Source organism: Periophthalmus magnuspinnatus, chromosome 5 (assembly GCF_009829125.3).
Source record: "Periophthalmus magnuspinnatus isolate fPerMag1 chromosome 5, fPerMag1.2.pri, whole genome shotgun sequence".
Lineage (NCBI taxonomy): Eukaryota > Metazoa > Chordata > Actinopteri > Gobiiformes > Gobiidae > Periophthalmus > Periophthalmus magnuspinnatus.
In genome coordinates this window covers 23,174,954-23,196,195 of record NC_047130.1, presented here as the reverse complement: position 1 = coordinate 23,196,195, position 21,242 = coordinate 23,174,954, and the positions used below count along the sequence as shown (strand labels likewise).

Here is a 21,242-nt window from a genome sequence, read left to right as displayed (position 1 = left end):
AAGACTTGCTCTTTTTGCAGTTTGATTTCGAATTGGTTGCTTTCCCCAAGATTCTTTTTATAATCACAAACCTTACATCTCATAATCACGGACTCAACTCACTTCTGAAGTTTAAAAACTAATCATAATTGAAGCTACCATTAATAGAAAAGTCAGAAGAAAACACTTTTGGATGCACTCTAGACTTCAGCTACAAATAAGGGTAAGGAAGTCAGAGGAGATGAAAGGCTGGTGGGGTGAGTAGTCGGGGTCGGAGGTGAAGTGGCATTGCGGGACGGGGCGGGCTGCGTAGGAAGGGGTGTGCCCGCTGGCCCCTCCCCTGAGCAGGCAGCTGTTTGTCTGGACCGGGAGGAGCTCACGCAGGCCTCAGAGCACGCTCCACTACATCCCAATGGCACTGGTGTCACTGGTTTCACTGGTTTCACTGGTACCACACACTGCATTTGTTTGGCCTTAAGTGTCCGCTGAGGGTCTTTAAGAGCGATCAGCCCACATAAAGAGACCCTGTTGGTTTTTAACTGGTGTAATTGAGGTTTTCCTGCTTTTGCTCCTGTTGCAACTTCTTCAACTTGTCAACACTCATCCAGCTGTGAACTAAGCGTGCATAAAACATTCAACTTCTTACAACACTACAGCACATCAATGGCGTCTTTACCATATTTTAACATATTTTTAAAATGCACTTTTGTCAGGATTCTGGACAACTTCCCTTTTCACTTGCATCATCTTTCACCGATTAGCGTTTCAACTTTAAGATCTGAAAATATGAAAACTGTCTTAGCTTTTATCATCAGCCAATCCCATTTTATTTATTGTTTAAGCTTATTGATATTGATAGCAAAGTATTTCAACTTGTTCCACCTGGACAATTCTGTTACTTTCAGCTTTATGTTTAGTCCAATTTCCAACTTTACTTTAGATTTTTTCAGCAGTTCCCATTTTAAGGGATACAATTCTGGCTTTTTGTAGATTTCAACACATTTACTTGATATATCTTCCTAATTTATCTTTGTCCCACCTCCTCCCGTTTTAGCCAGACATCCTCACACAATCCCAAGCGCCAAAGTCAAAAAACACTCACTCTTTCAGAATGTTAGCTCCAAACCCACATTCAAATTAAGATCTCCCTTGTACAAGTTTATGTTTGTGCACCAAAAAGCACCATAGCTTAAACGCAGTGAGTTGCGGTGTAAGTCCTCTCTCAAAGTCTCTCGGAGCCAATAGGAGCTGTTTAGTAGGGACGCCCCCTGCTTTTGTCCTCTCCCCTCTGTGGCGTATGGAGCTCGCTTTGTGCCCCTCTTTCAAGTGTGCTCACAATGGACCGGCCACAACAGTAGATGAACTGCGCTGACAGTGTATTAAACTCTGATGAATTGGTTGTGCGAGCCATAGATCAATGTCCCTCAACCCCTCTCCACACAGCCCAACCCGGGCCTTGTCTCGTCCGAAAGGGGAACAGGTTGCTGGCGTCTTTTCAGAAAACTGCCTGATTATATTTGTGTTTTGTTGAAGCGAGAGCCTTTTTAAAATGTGTAAATCTTTGGTCACTTTCAAAAGGAGTCCGACTCGCCTGCCTCTCCCCCTTTTTTATTCACTGAGGTTTTGTGTCCGAGGGGACTTTGGTGCTGCTCATTTTGGGAGCTTTTTAGGTGTTTATAGACTCAAACGTTGACTTTGAAGTTAAATAGTTTGATTTAAGGGACTATTTAGAACAAGAAAAGACACATTTGAATGTCTATACACTGTTTTGGCCTATAATCTTATCAAAAAGTTAATTGGATACAGCAAACTTACTAAGGGATGTGCACAGTAACTAATATAAGTCAGTGTAGCTTGTTATGACTGAAAATGTGATAAACACTTTACCAACTGGGCGACTGAAGCTCAGTTGGTAGAGTTGCTGTCCTTGGGCAAGACACTTAGAAACACATGCACTGACACTGGGAGAGAAGACAGGCGCCACAGACCAGCAGGGACATGGGAAATCACATAGGAATTAACTTTACACAACTTTTTATGTTTCTTGTGGCAAAGCATTGTTTAATTATATGTGCATATGAGGAATACGGTTGTGTATGGTGTGTATCTTAACCCACCTCGTCCTCAGTGTCTGTGTACACTGGTGTATGAATGTGTGTGTGAATGATGAGTGAATTCTTGATGTAAAGTGCTTTTCTAATCTATACTCTAATTTATACTTTTTTCCTGTTAAAATCCACATAATTTCAATTTCAGACTTGGCTTCTTTTTTGTTTTACCTGACCCCTTAGACCAGGGGTGTCAAACACATTTTCACTGAGGGCCACATCAGCAAAAAGGGCCAGATGTAAAATAAATCTAACTACTTTTTTAACCTTTTAATTAACTGTTTCTGTATTTATTACTTATTCAACTTACAAATACTGCATAGTCATTTGCATAGATGTAAAATGTAATGGCATATCTCTTGATAAAATGACATGTTAAGACCATCATACCTTTTACTTTAGCCTGTTGAGGGCCACATAAAATGATGTGGAGGGCCACATTTAGCCCGCAGGCCTTGAGTTTGACACATGTGCCTTAGACAGACATTCAAAATAAAGTATGATGGATTGTATTTAGAAGAACTGTAAACACCATATTATAACCAGAGAGGGAACTTGGAGGGCACTTTCAGCCTTTATAAACTGTATTTTTATTACTTAATATTTCCTGTGAAGTCTGCTTTTTAAACACTTTGTCTCTCTGCTTGAACCAAACATATGCTTGAGTATTTAACATGCAGGACTCGGTGCAGTGGCTTGTCAAACACACTTGTGACCTGCTTCGTGTGATGGGGAGGCTAAAGACCTACCTCTGACCTCTAAACGACCGGTCTCTCTGGAGAGGGCTTAGGGGCAGTCTGTTTACACACATCACAGCTCCCAGCACTTAAGAGCAGCAGGACGGCCCCACAGGAACACATGCACTGACACTAGGAGATTAAAGACAGGTGCCACAGACCAGCAGGGACATGGGAAATCACATAGGAAACAACTTTACACCACTTTATAGGTTTCTTGTGGTAAAGCATTGTTTAATTACATATGCATATAAGGAATACGGTTGTGTATGGTGTATAACGTTCACATATATATTATCTGGGCAGTTTGTAGCAATGGCGTGTGAATAAAGATAAAATTTGCATAACATAAATTACACTAAATTCAACTGATCCTTATATTAAAAGTCCTATGTTATCAAAATGTATTCTGGTGAGGTTTGATTCATGTTTTAATGGTGTTTGCTCGGTTATCTCCTCAAAAACATGCCTGGAGTTGTGTTTTGTTTCATTTACACATGTTTGAGTAACACTTTATTATTAGTCTGTCTATATCTGTAAAGCTTAAAATACTCTGTCCCGCCTTGTGATGTCACGAAGCAGTAGTTTTCAAGTTAACAGCTACTTTTTACATTTTGTGCAGTAGTGATGGGCAATTCTAGGGCTGAAATTATCCAAATGATTCTAGTGAAGGTGTATGGAGTTTAAGAACACAGTGGAGCACTTCCTGTATTACGACATGACATCATAAGGTAGAACAGACTGTTTTCTGTTTGAGAGAAGAACTCCTAAGCCTAAATATGCAGAGTTTGGCTTGTTAAACAGGTAAATGAACAACACAAAACACAACTCCAGGTGTGTTTGTGATGAGGAAACAACATTATAAGTGATCAGAAAATAGTGCAATATGGGCCCTTTAAGTTGTGGTAACACTGTATAATAACTTTTACACTTTAAATATGTAAAAAGTCAAATCTTAACAAAGCATGCCCCTGTTGTCCATGATCTAACGTTAGCAACCCCACTAATGTAATCCCATCACTCCTATTTGACTTTATTTGATATCAAAGTGCAGTATATTGGTAAAAGGAGAAAACCGTCAAAAGTCCGCTTTAAAAATGGCATAACTTTTGTATTTCTAACTTCACATTTCTTTGTTGTTTAGGTGTGGTTCAGCAACAGGCGTGCTCGATGGCGTAAACAGGCAGGAGCCAATCAGCTCGCAGCTTTCAACCACCTGCTTCCTGGAGGCTTCCCCCCAACCGGGATGCCCACTCTGCCCACATACCAGCTCCCTGAGTCCAGCTACCCCAGTACCACACTATCACAGGGTAACATAAAATACCCCTTGCACGGCACACACAGAGCAGTGATTCTGAAACTTTTTAGCACCATCTAAGAAAATACGCCTTCCGAATTCAACTCAATCGAAACTAGGTGCTCAATTCATATGCTAGGTTTAAATATGGAATAACTCAAAAGAGGACAAAACGCAGACGTGAGACTTCATTGAAAAGAATTGATTTGCGGGACACATGTACCTCCTGAAGAAGTTCGCTTACCCCCAGCACATAGGCAAGGCAAGGCAAGTTTATTTGTAAAGCATAATTCGTACACAAGGTAATTCAAAGTGCTTTACAGAATAAGAAAGACATTAAAATCACACAAATCAAAACATAAATAATCACCCAATCTGCAACTTTCCTGTCACTTTACTATGTCTAATAAAAGTCCATCAGTCCATGTTTCTTTTGTCATCATAAAATTACCATTAAAGGAGAAGAGTGCAGTATAAAAACCTTTCAGTCGTATGCACAGCTAAACAGAACCGTTTTGAACCTGGATTTAAATATTGCCAAAGTAGAGGCCTGTCTCACATACCAGTTAAATTAACATAAAGTGTACCCAGCACCATATCACAGGGTAAAACAGAGAGTCATACTGTCCACTGTAAACAAGCCCTGTCACCGTATATAGTATAATTCAATATGTTCCAGATCATATGACTGTGGTTTATGTATGGTATGTCATCCATATTTTTGATCCATGTTAACAGAATTATAAGTGATACAGACCATGTGCTTCATATTGAGCTTTATGACAGAGCTTAGGGTTATAATAGCAGCTTTGTGTTTGGGGCTTAAAGAACCATCATTTTGGTTTTGTTTACTGGTTTCTCCAAAAGGTAGATACAATACTTTGATAAATGTCACATGGTATATTAGTGGATACTTTTTACTTCACTACATTTGAGAGCAGGTATCTGTTTTCTACATGACTATATTTTTGAACAGGACTGAAAATTTAAAGTATTTTATATTACTGTTTGAGACCTGCTGAAAAGTCTGAGGGATTTATTTTTAACACGTTCATAGTTTGAGCAAACAAAAATATACAAATCAAAAGAACTAAGAAAAAAAAATCAACTTTTTTCTGATCAACAAAATTTTGTACAAATCAATACACCTGAAGCTTTAATAGATCTCAATATCTACGTGAAATACTTTTACTTTTTACTCTTTAAGTACATTTTTAAACGGGTAATTCAGTAGATTCTTCGTATGATACTTCTACTTTTACTTGAGTTTTTGTTTTTTTTTTGCTTCGGTATCTGTACTTTTACTCAAGTAACAAAGTTAAATACTTCTTCTACCACTGTATATCAGTATATTATTATCAGTATCATTTTCATTTTTTGTAGTATCTCTATTTGAAATGTACCAACATCGATTATTTAAAAATATTTAATTAGTTAAACACCTTGCCATACCCTATGGTGATTATATTTTGTAAGTAATTTTAGAATGGATTCACACTTAACCTGGCCTACGGGTTTCAGTTTTGACTGTGTTTAGCCCATTTCTAATACTGGTTTAGTTCTAGTCTAGTCCAAGTTTAGTCCCAGTTTAGTCTACCAGTATATTCTTATGTGACAACTACACTCATTCTTCTTCTCTCCTCCTCTTCTCACCTGTGTACTATCAGAGGGTGGCAGCACGTTGCACAGACCCCAACCCCTCCCTCCCTCCTCCATGCACCAGGGCGGTCTCAGCGCTGACAGTAGCTCCGCCTACGGCCTCACGTCCAACCGCCACAGCTTCTCCAGCTACTCGGACACCTTTATGAGCCCCTCGGCCTCCAGCAACCACATGAACGCAGTCAGCAACGGGCTGTCGCCACAGGTTAGTGCCACACACATACAAACCATCCATCCATGTGTTTCATAGCAAGTGTCATATACAAAAGCAGTTACTTTACCAACAACACATAAACAACAACAAAAGGTGTCAATTCTAAACACAAAATATCAGATCATTACAATATCATGTGCATCAACTCAAGGGAAAGCCACAAATGTTCAAAATGATCATTTATGTGTTCAATATATTTGTACTACACTTGCACATGTATATGTTTATAATACAATCCTGTAGATACTGAAAAGAAATACTTATATTGTAATGTTTAAGTAGAGGCTCAGTCTGCTCCCGACAGCTCCCAAATATGAATCCTGTTGTTGCATTCTTGGGCAAGACACTTAACCCACGTCACCTCCAGTGTCTGCGTACACTGGTTTATGAATGTGTGTATGAATGTGTGTGTGAACAGGTGATGTAAACTGCTTTGAGTGCCTTGAAGGTGGAAAAGCTCTATGTACCATTTAACGTATATCAGGGAAATACATGAGGATTACTATTCACTAGTTACTATTTCAGTGAGGTATGTGATGTAACCGAAATGGTAAATTAGCATATGCATGGTATTAGAAAAAGGCAACCAACCAATTTGTAAACAACTATTTGATTCATTGCATTTCTCTGACTTAAATGCTTTAAGTCAGAGAGATACATGTTATGCAAGACATTAAAACACCATGTCAGAGCATTAGCAAAATGCATGACGTTTTAATTGAAGAACCAATTAGCTAAAAGCTTCTATCACTGATTTCTCATTTAATACAAAACAAATAAATTATTTCACTGAACTAATTTGGACCTCGATGAGCACTTTTAATTGTATTTTACATATATTCAAATTCTCTGCAAGAACATTTGGGGTATAGACTTTATAATTACATTGAAAGGTCAGTAGTCACTCTCTGTCTTATTATATCCCCACTTCCCTCTAATTTTCTTGTCACGTAATTGTCTTTGATTGAAATTGAAATTGTGAAAAAATTATGTTCTGCAAAATAACCTCTGGTGTGGGCTTTCATGTTCATCTTCCAAAGCGCTGGATTTATTTTAGCTTTCGGAAATTGCTACATTCGTAAAACAATTGGATTAACATCAAGAAATTAAAATTCATCTTGATAGTATACCACAAGTACTCGCGCCGCTTCAAACCGTTCTTTTCGACTTTCCTGGGAAATCTAAATCCAGAGCCGCCCAGTAGGAACACATGCAGATGAAATAATTAGCTAAAGCTTATAAATGTAGACACGTAATCTTCTTCATGTAATTGTGCGCTGTGGTAAGACTGCAGTTTGCGTGATTGAACGCCTCTTTGAAAAGCTTCACGCTGACAGATCCGACGTTACCGTGTTAGCTTTTCAATCAGGATTAGCCAGCCTGGTCACTCTACCTGCCATTGTGCACCTGCCAATCACAATGCAGGCGCTAAAGGCTCCCAGTATTCAAACAGAAATATCTGTTTTTATATAAGAAAATGCTGTATTGTTGTGATGTGAGTTTTTTGCGTGTAAAATGGGTACATTTCTTGGTCTAACCTTCTGGACCCTTCATTAATGAGCGTTTATAAACTCCATAGTCAGGGTTGAGGTTTAAGTCACGCAGAATGGGAAATGATTTGTATTGATGCAAATCATGTGTACGGAGAGAATTATACACAATTACCCATCAATACTGGCCAGTCTTGCCCAGCCTTACCAACAAGACGTGGTTAACAGGCAGAAAATAAGATTGAAATGGTGTGTAAAGAGTTGAAAATGAATTTCAATGCTGCATTTGTCCACAATTACCCCGTCGTTCACACATGTTTTATTGGGAGTTTTTTTTTCTCCTTCAAATATTTCTCAAAGCAGATTGGAAACATTCTTGGTATTACCCTCTTTCTTCAGAGAAGAAAGAATTAAGGATTTTGTGACAAAAAAGAGATTTTCTCTCTGGAGCGTTGCAGGATAACATGCAGCTCACAGCGTGCTTGATTGTTAATCGTGGCACAGGGGCTTTAACTGCTAATGCTCCCTCTGCAAACCTGCACAAAACACCAGGAACATGGACTCATTTTTCATTAATGGCTCTCTAATACTGGCATGGGCCACACACTTTCTCTGCCTCTCACCACCATTCACAGATGAGCCGGATATTACACATTTCCTGTCATAGTGAGGATTAGGACAGGAGCCTTTGGCCAACAGCGCTCCAGGATCTCAACTATTCAATTACTCATCATCAAGTGGCTTTGATACAAATCTCTTCAGTCTCTTCATCTACACCTGAGCACTGTCACTGTCTTTTATGCAAAGGTTAAACTGGGGATTATTCTTGCATCTCTGACTGTCTGTGTGCTGCAAACATGGCGCTCACATTGTATTTTGGACTGAGCAGAAGTGAACAGAGAGCTGCAGATGGCTGTGGCAGTCTCATGGTCAGATTGTGTTAAAACAAAACTCAGGTTAAAATCTAACTTGAGTAACAGAGCTTCAGATAGAGCAGTACCTCCAGTTAGCATCACACCCCTTCATGTTGATGACATCAGCTGAAAGATATCAATAGGTGGTTCACATTCTCCTGTTGCAGTTAGCTGTGATGGAAAAAGCAAAGCAAAGGATTGAGGTGGAAATAGAGGCTGCATCTGTTTGCCTGAGATATGCTTGTGCAGTGGTATGTGCGAGCCATTTTACTCAAGTGTCTAGCGTTGATGCCTTTGCAATTGCTGTAAAGATTGACAAAAATTCTGTGATTCCCAGTAAATAGACTGCGTTGGCACGGTGCCAGGAGAGTAATGGAAACCTGCAGAGTCCGGCGTTCCCAACTGGAGCTCGCATCCATCCCAATCCCATAACCTATCCCGACAGCACAGGTTTTCCTATTACAGCCTGTGGCATGGACCGCGCTATGGGCCAGAGGAGGGAGGTATAGTGCATTAGAGAAGCTGACAGTGGAGCTGTGCATGGCTGGGCAAAAGCAGAAGGACCAGAAGTGTGTTTTGTCACTGGTCTTGTTTCATTTAACAGCCCAGCAGGTGTTAGAGAGACGGCAAGGGCACAGAGGGCAGACAGACCTCTATTTGGATTTCTTCAACAAATTCTAGTTTATGTAGAGCTCTTAAAGACACAGTACCCCAATATTACACAGTGTACATCGTAATACCAGCATGAAAGCAAACCAGACCTAACCTCTTTACATTAAAAATCATGCACATAAGTTACAGATTATCTTTTAAGACTTATATGATGCAATTATAATTCAATTTGTAGCATGAATGAAGGAATTCAGAATTTATGGCAGGAGGCAGTTTTTCTGTATTGATTACATATATTAGTTTTCAAAAATATTGTACATTTAAATTCATGCTAGCTAGTAAGGTTCATGATACCACACCAAAATCTGCACATTAACTGCACAGTATTCATTTTTCATTTAACCTGATCCCATCTCAGTTGGACTCTACAGGCCTTGAATGTTGTAATGCCATCTGAAACCCAGAAACTGCCATGATACATTCTTTTCCATGAGGAGGTATTTGGGTGCATTCCTCCTCTCTGTCTGACAGGGACACTTGGTGGGAGAGGAGAGGAAACAACTGTCCATGTGGTCCACTGCAGTCACAGGCACAGCTCTGGTTTCACTCCCCAGAGGAGCGTTTACAGAAATAATGACATCAGGAAAGAAATATCAGCAGAGAGCATGCTGGTCACTGTGAGGAGATGTCTGACTCATCTTGTGCAAATGAGAGGGGGACAGAGGCCTAGTGGTCTGTTGTTTTGATTGTAGGGTTTTTGTAGGATTTATGAACATTTGAGTACTTAAATATTTGAGTAACTTATATGGATGAGAGAAAACTTTTAATAACTTGAGAATATAAAAAAAAAAAAATCGAAATTGCTCCAGATACATAATTTGTCTATATTCAAAACAGAAAACAGTTGAGAGTTAGTGGCTGAAAACTATTGGCAACGTCAATCCAGTTAGTTTTTGTTACTGTTGCCATGGATACGCACATGTAATAGCAGTTTAATAAAAATCAAAATGTTGCATTTCATAAACAGATCATGAATTACATACGTACGTATTGTGACATGCATTTAGGGTTCAATATGGACACTTACACTTGTTGTATGATAAGTGCGAAGGAGAGAGAGATTTGCAAACATGTGTCTTTCTCTTAAGACTATCTGAACTGTGATGGAGATGTGTTGCTGAGCTGATGAGGGTTTTAAAGTTGCGGAGTAAGTTTGGTTGCAGTTTGGTGAAGTGTTGTGTTTTGGAATGACAGGGCGGTGTGCAGCGGGCCTCTGGGCTGAGTGGGCTGCTCTGGTGGAGGATCAGAGCCGAGCGCTCTCACCCCTGCCTCTTTGAAGTGTGTCCCCAGGCCTGCAGCCCGCGCAGCGCTGCACCCTCCACGCTGCACGCTGACACGGGCACCAGAGCTCCCCGCAACTGTCTGACAGAGATAAGCCAGGGGAGACTCCACCGCACCACCAATGCTCCATTAGCCTGCACAGACGCTTCTTTTAAAAACCCATGAATTATTTTTAAGAAGCAAGCTCTGCCGCTGCCAAAAAAATGTGGAGGGGAAAATGTAGTGAACAATCTGGAGCTGCGGCTGATTCCTCCTCCCTCCCTGACTTCTAACAAGACGCTGTGCACCTGAATACCAATGAGAGGGGGAGAGCATGTAGTCCCCCACATTATTAAAAGTTGGGCATTAAGCCTCTCGCCGGGCACTGTGTCAGCTGGCAGCCAACACTGACAACAAATCAAAGGGGATGAGCACATAGCCTGCATTCACAGCTCTTCCACTCGCAGAGCAAGAGGGGGAACACATACTGGTTAATTAGAACTCCCATTAAAACAAATACTGTTTCAATTTGGCAAGTATAAAAAAAGATGTAAGAGGCTTTGAGAAAAAAGAGACCTGCTGTTGGCAGCTGCCAAGAAAAGGAAGGGACTGTAAATCATATCCACTGGCGATACTGCTCCCGCGCAGATTATTAGTGTTTGTTGTTGTTTTGCAACATTTCTGAACTCTGAGGAAATATCCTGCATCTGTGACACCAGAATGTGCATCCAGCCTCAGTCTGCTCTGTGCTGCTCCTCACTGTGACAGGCGCTACACTGAATATTAGCATTCATGCTAATGCTTTAGCTCATTAGCTCGTCTTTACACCTGAGACATTTGTTGCAGTCTCTGGGGCATCCAAGTAAAGCCATTTTCTTTTTCATTCCAAAATATTTTTGGTTGGGGTGCTTTGTGTATTCATAATCTATTTTTCACCTACCAACCTTCCTTTTCTCCATTTGGCTTTTTGTCATCCCATGATGCTTTGCCAATAGTGCTTTGCACGCTCTCTCTCCCCACCTTCCTCTCTTGCTCCAGCTCTCTCCCCTGGAGAGGAGCTCTTCTCCCTGCGCCCAGATGAAAGGCTATGGCGGACAATAAAAATGCTATTTAAATGCAAGGGTGTTTGTGTGCGGTGAGAGATATTTCCTGCTGAAAGTGAGCTGCTGCATCCTGATAAATAGTAAATATAAGGGAATGTGATTTACATTTATCTTGCAGAGGCAGCCAATATGAATTTCAGTAAATCCTAGAAGATGGGGATTTAAGGAGAAAATAAGTGAAACTGATTCACATGCTATGTGTCCCACGCAGTTGAAATGCCTATAAAGTGGAGAGTGCTCCTGCCTTTATTAAAGTATAGGCCCAGACATCGATCCTATCTAAAATAGCTATTACACACAGGTATACAGTGCAGCACATGCTCATCAGCGCGGCAGCTCAACTCACAACATTTGAAGGTGACTGGACCAATAATAACAACAGCAGCAGCAGCAGACTCACGTGGGTGGACAGTAATAAAACATTATGATGGTGTGTTGGACAGGTGACGCGTCTGCTGGACACATGTGCACTGACCTATCTCCTCGGGGTCAGAGGTCATGGAGCAGGGGGTTATGAGACGGCAGGGCAGGGGTAGGACTCGCGTTGAACCTGCCCCTATGGCCTGGTTGGCTCAGACGTTGTTTTGGAGAAATGTGCTTCCCGTTAGTTCCAGATGCCACTCTGACAGGTGCATCGCTGTGATTAATACTCACCCTGACTCCTGCTTTAACCCACATTTTCATATCGCGTTCCCCGCCCACTCGCACTCTGCGGTCACAAGGAATTCCACAAATGATCATATTATATCACACATAACTGTACATAAAAAGTGTAAGTATAAATGTGAGATGGTAATATATCTGAAGGCGGTGTAATAGAATAATAGAATGCATTTTCCTTTACCTTAGGTTAAACTTGTAATTAACAACCATGTGTCTAAAAGGGTATCTAGTGGAAAAAAAAAGTATGCCAAATGCAAACTAACATTGCAGAACTGATGATTGGCTGTGGAAATAAATAAACAAACAAACCAATAAATAAATAAAACCGCAATGGTCAGTTATTGATCTCAGGCAGTATACATCTACTATGTCATAAGCACATTTAAATGCCTTAATCAGTCCAACTCCTCACACTGAGTACTGACTGTGTCCATATGCTCCCGTGGAAGCACAAACTTACCCTCTCAGTTTTCTTAGCCCCTTGAAATGCCCCTGTTTATTGGCTCCACGGTTCAGCGCACATGTCTGTTCTCCCTGTTGCCTTTCTTCCTCCTGACAATCAGAGCAGGAGATGGGTCCTCAGCTGCCCGCCTCGCGCCGCTCTCAGTCTCCAGCTGCGAGCTATTTCACTATTTATTTACATGTAATTATGGCTATGAGCTGCAGATATTAACACTGTCAAGAACAATTTGACCTGACATTTTTCACAAGACCAAGCCCCTGCTGCTTTGAGCAAACACCCCCTTCAAACCCACTCATGCCTGTCTATAGTTTTCCACCTTCATTTGGCAGTGGGAAGAGTACCGGAGAAAGTAAAAGTATATAGACAATGCATAGTTACGTACTTGTTTTACTATTCAGTGTATTCTATAAATTAATTTAGCCTCCCCTATGCATTGTAACTTGATTCAGTTTCCTGGACATCAAATATTGCACTTATTTAGTTACATGCTCATACGGAAAAACACATTTTATAGGTGAAAAGGCTTTTAAAAATGCTTGTAAGATTTTATTAACTTTTGTATGTTCAAAATCTCGGTCTGGGAACACTTTAGGATCTCACCGGAGGAGCTGTTGGAAGTGTCTGGGGTGAGGGAAATCTAGGAGTCCCTGCTTTGACTGCTGCATCCCGTGACCCGGCCCCGGATAAGAAAAATGGATGAATGTTCAAAATCCAGTTATAGGATGTGGCTGGCTGAAATAGGAAGGGCATCTGGCACAAACCCATTCTAATTCACAACCGGTGTACTCCAGCAATGCCTAACAAATAAAATAATAATTACACATTAAATAAAAAGAAATATGAAAATACAGTTAGTTAAAATTACCCAAATTGCAAAACTGAATTTTAGTCCCACTGATTCCTTTTCTACTTCTCTTTAGTTTAGAAAAAGCAACGTTGCAAGGTTGAGAGAGCTGCAAGTCTGTGTGCATTAGGCTGTGCACTTTGAAGGGGCCTCTCTCTTGTTCCTAGTGGCTGAATCCATCCCATAGTTACTCAAGCATATCACTAGCACAGAATGGAGAGGACTGCTCCCCACACGTTCTCCAATTGCAGCCCAATAGACGTCATATTAACCTTTAGCGAGGCAGGGCAGGGCTGATAGCTTATACAGCGGGAGACAGGGGAGAGGTCTTTAAAGCAGCTGTGTGTGGAGGTTAGGAGTCTACACGGAAGTAATGGCGACGTTTAGCACATTAGAACGTTTCCTCAAAGGCGCTGTACCTGATTTTAAAAACGTGGAAAAACAGAACTAAACATTTTAAACAGTTTGCAGCGTTCCAGAGTTATTTTTTCCTTTACTACATGAAAAAACCTCCAGAGAACTGTCATGGAAATGGGCCTTAAGACAAAGGTTTGATTTCATGATTATAGATTAAAACAAGATGACCTGACAAACAAATTGGATAATCAACTAATAAACAAAATAATAATAGTAATCTCCATGGCTTTCCCTTTTATAATGAGTTTGGATTGGTTTGTTGAGTGTATTAGACAGAGCTCATGGGGTGTGGTGGGTGTGTGGAGGGAGGGTGGAAAAGGGACTGTAGCGGACTATGGGGACTGTGAAGGGAGGGTGGAGAGACTAGGGAGGGACTATAGTGGAGGGGTCATCAAGGGTGGAGGCGCTGTGGTGGGGCTACGAAGGGACTATATGGAGGGACTGACTCTGGAGGGACTGTAGTGGAGGGGCTGTGGAGGGCGGAGGTGCAGTGGTGGGACTGTGGAGTGACAGCTTGTTCCAGCGGTGCCTAATCGTCCTCATCTGTGCCTGACGTGTCACTGCCCAGATTCTGTCAGTGCCAATCAGACACTTAATTGGACACAATTAGCGGCCCCCTCCTCCTCCTCTTCCTCCTCCTCTTCCTCAGATTCTTCAAAGCCCTCCCTGCAGCTCAAACCTCTGTTTTTTGCCTCTGTGCCTGTGGCTGCGATGGCGCTGTGGAGGACACTTTTCACTTTTTATTAATGTGCCGCGGCCAATTAACGCAGTGGCACTGGGGCCAGAGCCCGTCATCTGCTGCCTGCCACCGGCCTGCTGTCTGCAGCCCCGCGCCACCTCCACCGTGACCAAAACGCTTTAATTCAATTTATGCAATCACTGTTATTTTTAAATAGTCATTTTGTCTGCTCAGATGAGGGGCCTCACTGCCCGCTGGGCCGGCCCTCTCATGTGAGCGCTGGGGGAGGGGTGGGACAAGCCAGATTCTGGCTTTTGGAATGGACTTATTTACTTTGCTCTCATTTTGGAGTAGTTATATGTCAGATTGAGATACTGAGAAGGAACAAATCAGAATTTACTTAAATAAAATTAACAAACTAATAAACATGTGCTTCTTGGTTAATAAAGTCTACAGTGAATATAGAATAATGAGTTTCCAAGGCCTACGCAGCTTGTATTGAGTCGCCGCTGCCCTAGGACCTGTATTACAACTTGCTAACTACTTTTTCAGCCACAACAAACTTATCTTCAAACTTACAGGGAACATTTCAGTATTTTCTCTCTATCTCATTGTCAAAGTCACTTCTTTTTGGACTCTTCTGGCTCTCTTAGATTTTGTCCTCTATGCTCAAAAATCACCGCCGCGGGACAGAGCCGGAGCCCTTCAAATATCGATCTAAAATTCAAGTGTCATCATCAGGGAGGATCTTTAATCACACTGGGGTGAAGCCGGTATCAGTCTTTTGGATCGGCTGAGGTGCGAGCGAGCCTATTCTGCAGTAGTCAGATAACTCACCCGAGCCCCTCTCCCCCTCTCCTGCCCCGGTGACCTCAGCCCCACTTGAAGGTACATCTCGGGGGCATTTGATTTGGGCAGAACGGAGAGCTATTGGTGACAGAGGACCTAATCCAGTGGTGCGCAGATTAGGAGTATTTGTGGAGAGGGGAGCGTTGGAACAGAGGGCCCGTATCAGCTCTGCAGGCAGACTACAGCCCCGGGGCCAGTGCAGTCCTACAGAGGCTTTGTACCAGACTAAAGCCGCCACTCTCCAGCACTGGATCACTTTCTCCAAGGGCCCCTCACCCTCGTCTACCAGCTCTATGATACTAGACAGAAGGCAGCAGTATATTAGGGAAATAGGCAAAAGGAATTTAAAATATCCAAAATCAGAAAAAGTATATTGCAATTGTCAGTGAAAAACATCCACAAAAAACTTTGAAATACAACTACAAAATATAAAGTATAAAAATAGATCTAGCAGTGTAAGTATTGTTGATTTTTACAGTGACAGATGTGATTATCTTATAAAATGTCCAGGATTAGTTAGTAATTATTTTGTTTAGGGTTAAATCCTTTTGTTTTTGTCTTGTTTTAGTCCATTTCTCACTGTTCAGCATCATTTACTTCTGAGTGAGAACCAGTTTATGTAAGGTAAATATGTACAGTATGTATGTATAATGATTTGAACCTGCTTTTTAAACTGAATCACAGTAATATTTATACATTTTGGATAATGCAGCTTTTTATATTATGACCAGGCACTTATTCAGTTATATTTGTATCCTCTGGCCAATCACAGTCTGGCATGCACAGAGGGGCCTGACTTAGGAGGCCTCCCATTGGTTGCTAATCTCAATGTTGGAAGAAGTGCTCAGTTTTGTTACTTAAGTTAAAGCACAGATACCGGTGCAAAAAAATACTCAAGTAAAAGTATCACATGAATCATACATCTACTTATGTAAAAGTATTAAAGTACCTGTTTAAAAATGTACTTAAATAGTAAAAAGTTAAAGTATTTTGTGCAGATTTTTATATCAAATTAAGTTTCAAATGTATCAATTTTGATAAAGATTCATGCTGAATTTCAGTTGTTTTTTCCCAGCTGTTTTTATTTGTATATTTTTCAGCAGGTCTCAAACCGTAATAAAAAAAAATACTTTCACTTTTCAGCCCAGTTGAAAATGTAGTGTAAGTAAAGTAGAAAGAAGTAGAAGTAGAAAGTAAAGATACCTGCTTTCAAATGTAGTGAAGTAAAAGTAAAAACTACCCACTATAAAATCTACGTAAGTAAAGTACAGATACCTAAAATGTATACTTACGTACTGTGCTTTATGACTTTTACTTCATTATGTTCCATCACTGGTTGATCTACAAAAAACATTATCTGTTCAAATGTATGACAAAACTGGCCTGTTCACTATCTAGCCAATCACCTTATTGGGCATAAAAACACAGACATTCAATCCAACATGTAAAATAAAAAAATTTGGGATCATAAAACTAAGAGCCAAAAGTTTACGATAATCTCCAAACTTCATCCAACCTATTGTCAATAAGTTGTTCAGTTTTTTTCTTTTGTCTTGTATTGTTCCTTCCTCATGACTGAACCAACAAAATAACACCGGTCCAACATTGGCCTGAACAAAAAAAAAGTAATTTGTCAGTTGCAGAAATTAGGGGCGGATTGAAAAGGCCTTTTTTGTGTCTCCAGTGTTGCTATTTATTTATCTAAAAGGATGCACATTGTATCAATTTACACTTCCCCATTCACGTCGCCACGGGCTGCAGGGCTCAGAAGTTGTGAGAATTAATTACTTTTTTATTATTATTTATAAAGTAATCTATCTGGGCGTAGACAGAGCGGTGGGTGAAGGGAACAGCCCCGAGCATTGTCCTTTAAACTGGGTCCTGGCTCACATTATCTCCCAGCAGCACTCACTCCGAGCACAACAACAAACGAACCGTGTGGGCTGCTGCTACTTCTGCTACTGCTGCAGAGGACACGGAGGGGAGGAGGGAGAGACAGTAGACATATGGAGGAAATGTACATGTTGGGATGGAGTATTTAGAATTTTTGGAGTAAGTGACGGGATGATTTTTGTTTTGGTGATGTGAGACAATGGTTCCCAACCTTTTGTAGTTTTGAATACTTGTGTCATATTCCCAAATACCCAACTTGTTTGTGTGCAGTTTTAACATTCTATGGTGAAATATGCTCCAAAGCTCCAAATACTTTTCAATTTCTTTTTATTTGAAGTGGAGAAACCTCTTTATTAGCTGCTTAAATCAACTGCTATGTGTGTATTAGTGATATAACAGTAGGTGACCACAGTGCTACCAACAAAAATATCCCCTCATTACTAGAATCAAACTAAATTACAGTTATAATCACAATGCTAAAACACTGAATTTGTCCTGTGGTACTAGTACAAATACTGTAATCCAACCACGAATGGTAAAAACACTACTCCAATTTTGGCTCAAGCTCAAAATATTCAAGTCTTTTCATTAAGTATCATCCTGGTTTATGAAGTCTTTGACATTAGAGGCGCAAAAAAAACAATACAAGACAGAAATTAGTCAGAGGAAATAAATGACATTTTTATTGCATCACTAAGTATCATTTCACAAACAAAGGATGAACTTTACAGGCCTGTAAAACTAACACCCGCCTCACAAATAGACCAGCGCCTTCCTCGCAAAAACTCAAGTGGAAAATGAGAGGTTGTGATTGGGTTACACTTTGTTTTAATGCCGTGCAGATTATGACAAATAGAGGTATAAATAAGAAAAAAGTACTTAGTTATCTTGAAGTGAAAAATGGATAAACTTGTTCTCTCAGATGACCAGACTTGGCTTAAGAAGTGACAGTGTAATTAGCTAAAACCGCATTGGTGATAAGAGTCGTTTTCTTTTGAAGAACTCAAGCGTGGACTTTAATTGGTAATTCTATTTTCTAAGGGGGTAATCTAATCAGAGTTTTATTATTAACCAATGACAAAAATGGACATGGCCTCCAGCTTTCTTCACAGGACACTCCAAGACAATCATTAAACATTTGGACTATACCATCCAATTATGTTATATATGCAAAATATATGACAAATTACACTGATATGGAAACATCAGAACTCATGAAGAACTTAGTGAATTGAAGTGTTATCAAGCATTTAGTTGATTGCTTATTTTATCTCATTATGTGTTTTTTATGTAAAGAAAAAAGTGGTTTCTTCAAATTATGAACAGAAATACTATTTACTTCTAAGAATAGTTTTTTCATTTCTCATTTTTATTTATTTTTATTTATAAAGGAAAGGCCCAATGGGAGCACTCAGACTCTTCTTTTCATGGGCGTGCTGTTTAAAATACAGAACAATACAAAAAACAAAAAAAAACAAGCAAATAAAACTACATAGGTCCATTTAAAACATTAAAAACAGGTAATGAACAAACCATTTATAACTGTTTACCCAATAACCTGCATAAGTACTGATGAAATAACTAAACATAACTACAAAATGTACTTTAAAACTTCTTCTTTCAATCGAAAATGGGGTGCATCAAGTTCTTATTTTATCTAATGTGAATTCTTGTTAAGACATTCTCAAGTTCAAGATCTATACGTATTGGCAAGAATAAAATCCAAAGTAGTAAGTCCATGTTTTTCTAATATCATGCAGGCCTTGTTTCTGAAGGCTCCATGAATCTCCCTGTTATAGTCCGTGTCACATGCTTGTGCACAGATGTATACTACAGTGGGATGATGGGGGTTTCCATACTGATAGAATTAACATGTGGAAATGACTTTTATGCTACATTTTTCCTGGACGGCCTTCCTAAAAATATGATTAATTTACAGAATATAGTTAATTTCTCCTCTGTGGGATATTTTCGGGCCTACAGTCGATCATACGCAGCCAGTTTCATCGTCTGCATGCAAGCGTTGAAGATGCTAACGGCTAACGGCTGTGTGTAAGCACCTCCACGACGGGCTAATTGGTTTAGCAGCCCGGGGGTCAAAGGTCGGTGCAGCATGGCGAAACTCAACATGAACCTGATGTTGAGAGGTTTGGAGGGAAAACCATGTGGAGGACAATTGGCTTTTTATCGACCCCCCTTTCTTCAGCTAACTAAAAGCAAAGGCAGAACACAATGCAAGTTCAATAGAGTAGTTAGCATCAGTGCAAAAAAAAGAAAAAAATAATAATAATAATGAGTTGTGCATATATTTTATGGCTATTGGCTAATGGAAGCGAACAAAATTGTATATATATATATGTGTGTTTGCTTTGTTTTGTTATTGAAATTTTGAATAAACTAAGAAATTTTATGTTGAAATACAAGACTTTAAGACACATTTTATACATCATCTAACACTTAAGTTGGAAGCTTTGGTCAATCGGGTTTGCACGGGTGAATAACAGACATTTCTACTCGCTGTTGGTCTCTACAATTTGACAATATGAGCAACAACATAGAGAAATTCAAGGAGAAAATACCAAAAGTGCAAAAAGAGAGTAGAGGTAAATGTATATAATATATTTTGGTAATACATTTGAGTAACTGCAGAATACTGAACTCCAAAGATATGGTTAAGCTGTAAACTTGAGTTCGATATAATGCGAGTGAATAGGTCCAGTTTTGCATGATTCAAATACAATCAGAAAAGGTTGAAATGTTATTGTTGCCGTTGAGGGGAGGGGTTGGGACCGTGACATGAGAAAATTTGTGGTGAACTGTCGCCTCAACACATTTTGAACCCTTCTTCGGACCAGTGTCACAAGCTATTACAATAATCTGGAATATTGAATGGGAGGCTTTCTTATGCAGTGTGAATGATACAGTGTGTGTAATACGCAGCACAGACCCAACCTGCACTATCAGCGGCCCCTCTGTTGGGTTCGCCGAGCCTGGACTTTGTGTGTGGATCTGAGGGGATCACTTACCCGTTCCAACCCCATTACTATTCATGAGATGGGTAGGCTAGGGGCGAAGGATTAGGGACTCCCTGGGTGCTTGTTGTGCTGTAGGCTGCAGCTCAGGCCTTTAGGGGTGGTGGGTTGGTGGGACGGGGGGTTGTCTGGCACCAATGGTGAGTCTATTATCGCCATGGGACCCCTCTTTCCCAGAGAAGTGCACTTACTGGCACCAGGGGCTAATGGAAACGGTCGCTCTTGTTCAAATTCTCCTTTTTTTAACCTCGTCACCCTTCAGTGCCTGCTCTGTCCTTGTGCCATCCTTCCTTCCCCCTGCACTTGTAAAAAAAAATGATGGGGAAGTTTCCCTATTTCAAAGTTGAAATTGTGTATTTCTATTGGTATCTGCACCGTGAAGAGCTGGGATGGGTGCTATATTTGCAATGAAAAAGTACTTTCCCATAACTCTGTAGGAGCTTTGATCCTCAATTTTCCAAATGTAACACCCTCAGTTCCCCCTCTGCCCCAGGAGAGCCAGGGTGGACTGCTCTGAGCATGCTCGAGAGAAGACCAGGCCTATGAAGAAACACGTGTAAACAAATGATGAGCCTCGTAGGTCCAATGATTGGGGAATGTAATAAAACTGGGGAAAAAACAACAACAATAGCCAAATAATTTTTATATTTTTGACGCAGTGTTCAAGTAATGTTGTAGCCTTTGACCAGGTTTGAGTTGATTGGTTTTGCATGAAGGTGTTATTGTTGTTATTTTCAGGAATTTTAGTGAAAGATTAGTAAAAAATGAATTGTGGAAACAGATCAAGTTCAACATTTGTGAATATAAAAATCTGGGCCTCTCTTGTAAATGAATTCTGACCACTCCCATCAGGCAAATTCAAGGATTCAAGCTGTTTATTATTAAAAGCTTAGATGATGCTATGCAGTACAATACAATTCAACATGTTTCCGTTAAACTTCCTTAAAGGTGCACTATGTTTTATCATGA

General features: G+C 40.3%; 1 protein-coding gene across 2 annotated transcripts in view; it reads left to right on the top strand.

Moving 5' to 3' along the window:
- Nucleotides 1-21,242, top strand: part of pax7a (paired box 7a) — a 60,928-nt gene that overhangs the window by 34,015 nt on the left and 5,671 nt on the right. For both annotated transcript variants that reach the window (XM_033967006.2, XM_033967005.2), the window contains exons 6-7: nucleotides 3,969-4,134; nucleotides 5,789-5,985. In XM_033967006.2, coding sequence (XP_033822897.1) covers nucleotides 3,969-4,134; nucleotides 5,789-5,985 — 363 coding nt within the window. The remainder of the gene's footprint in view (nucleotides 1-3,968; nucleotides 4,135-5,788; nucleotides 5,986-21,242) is intronic.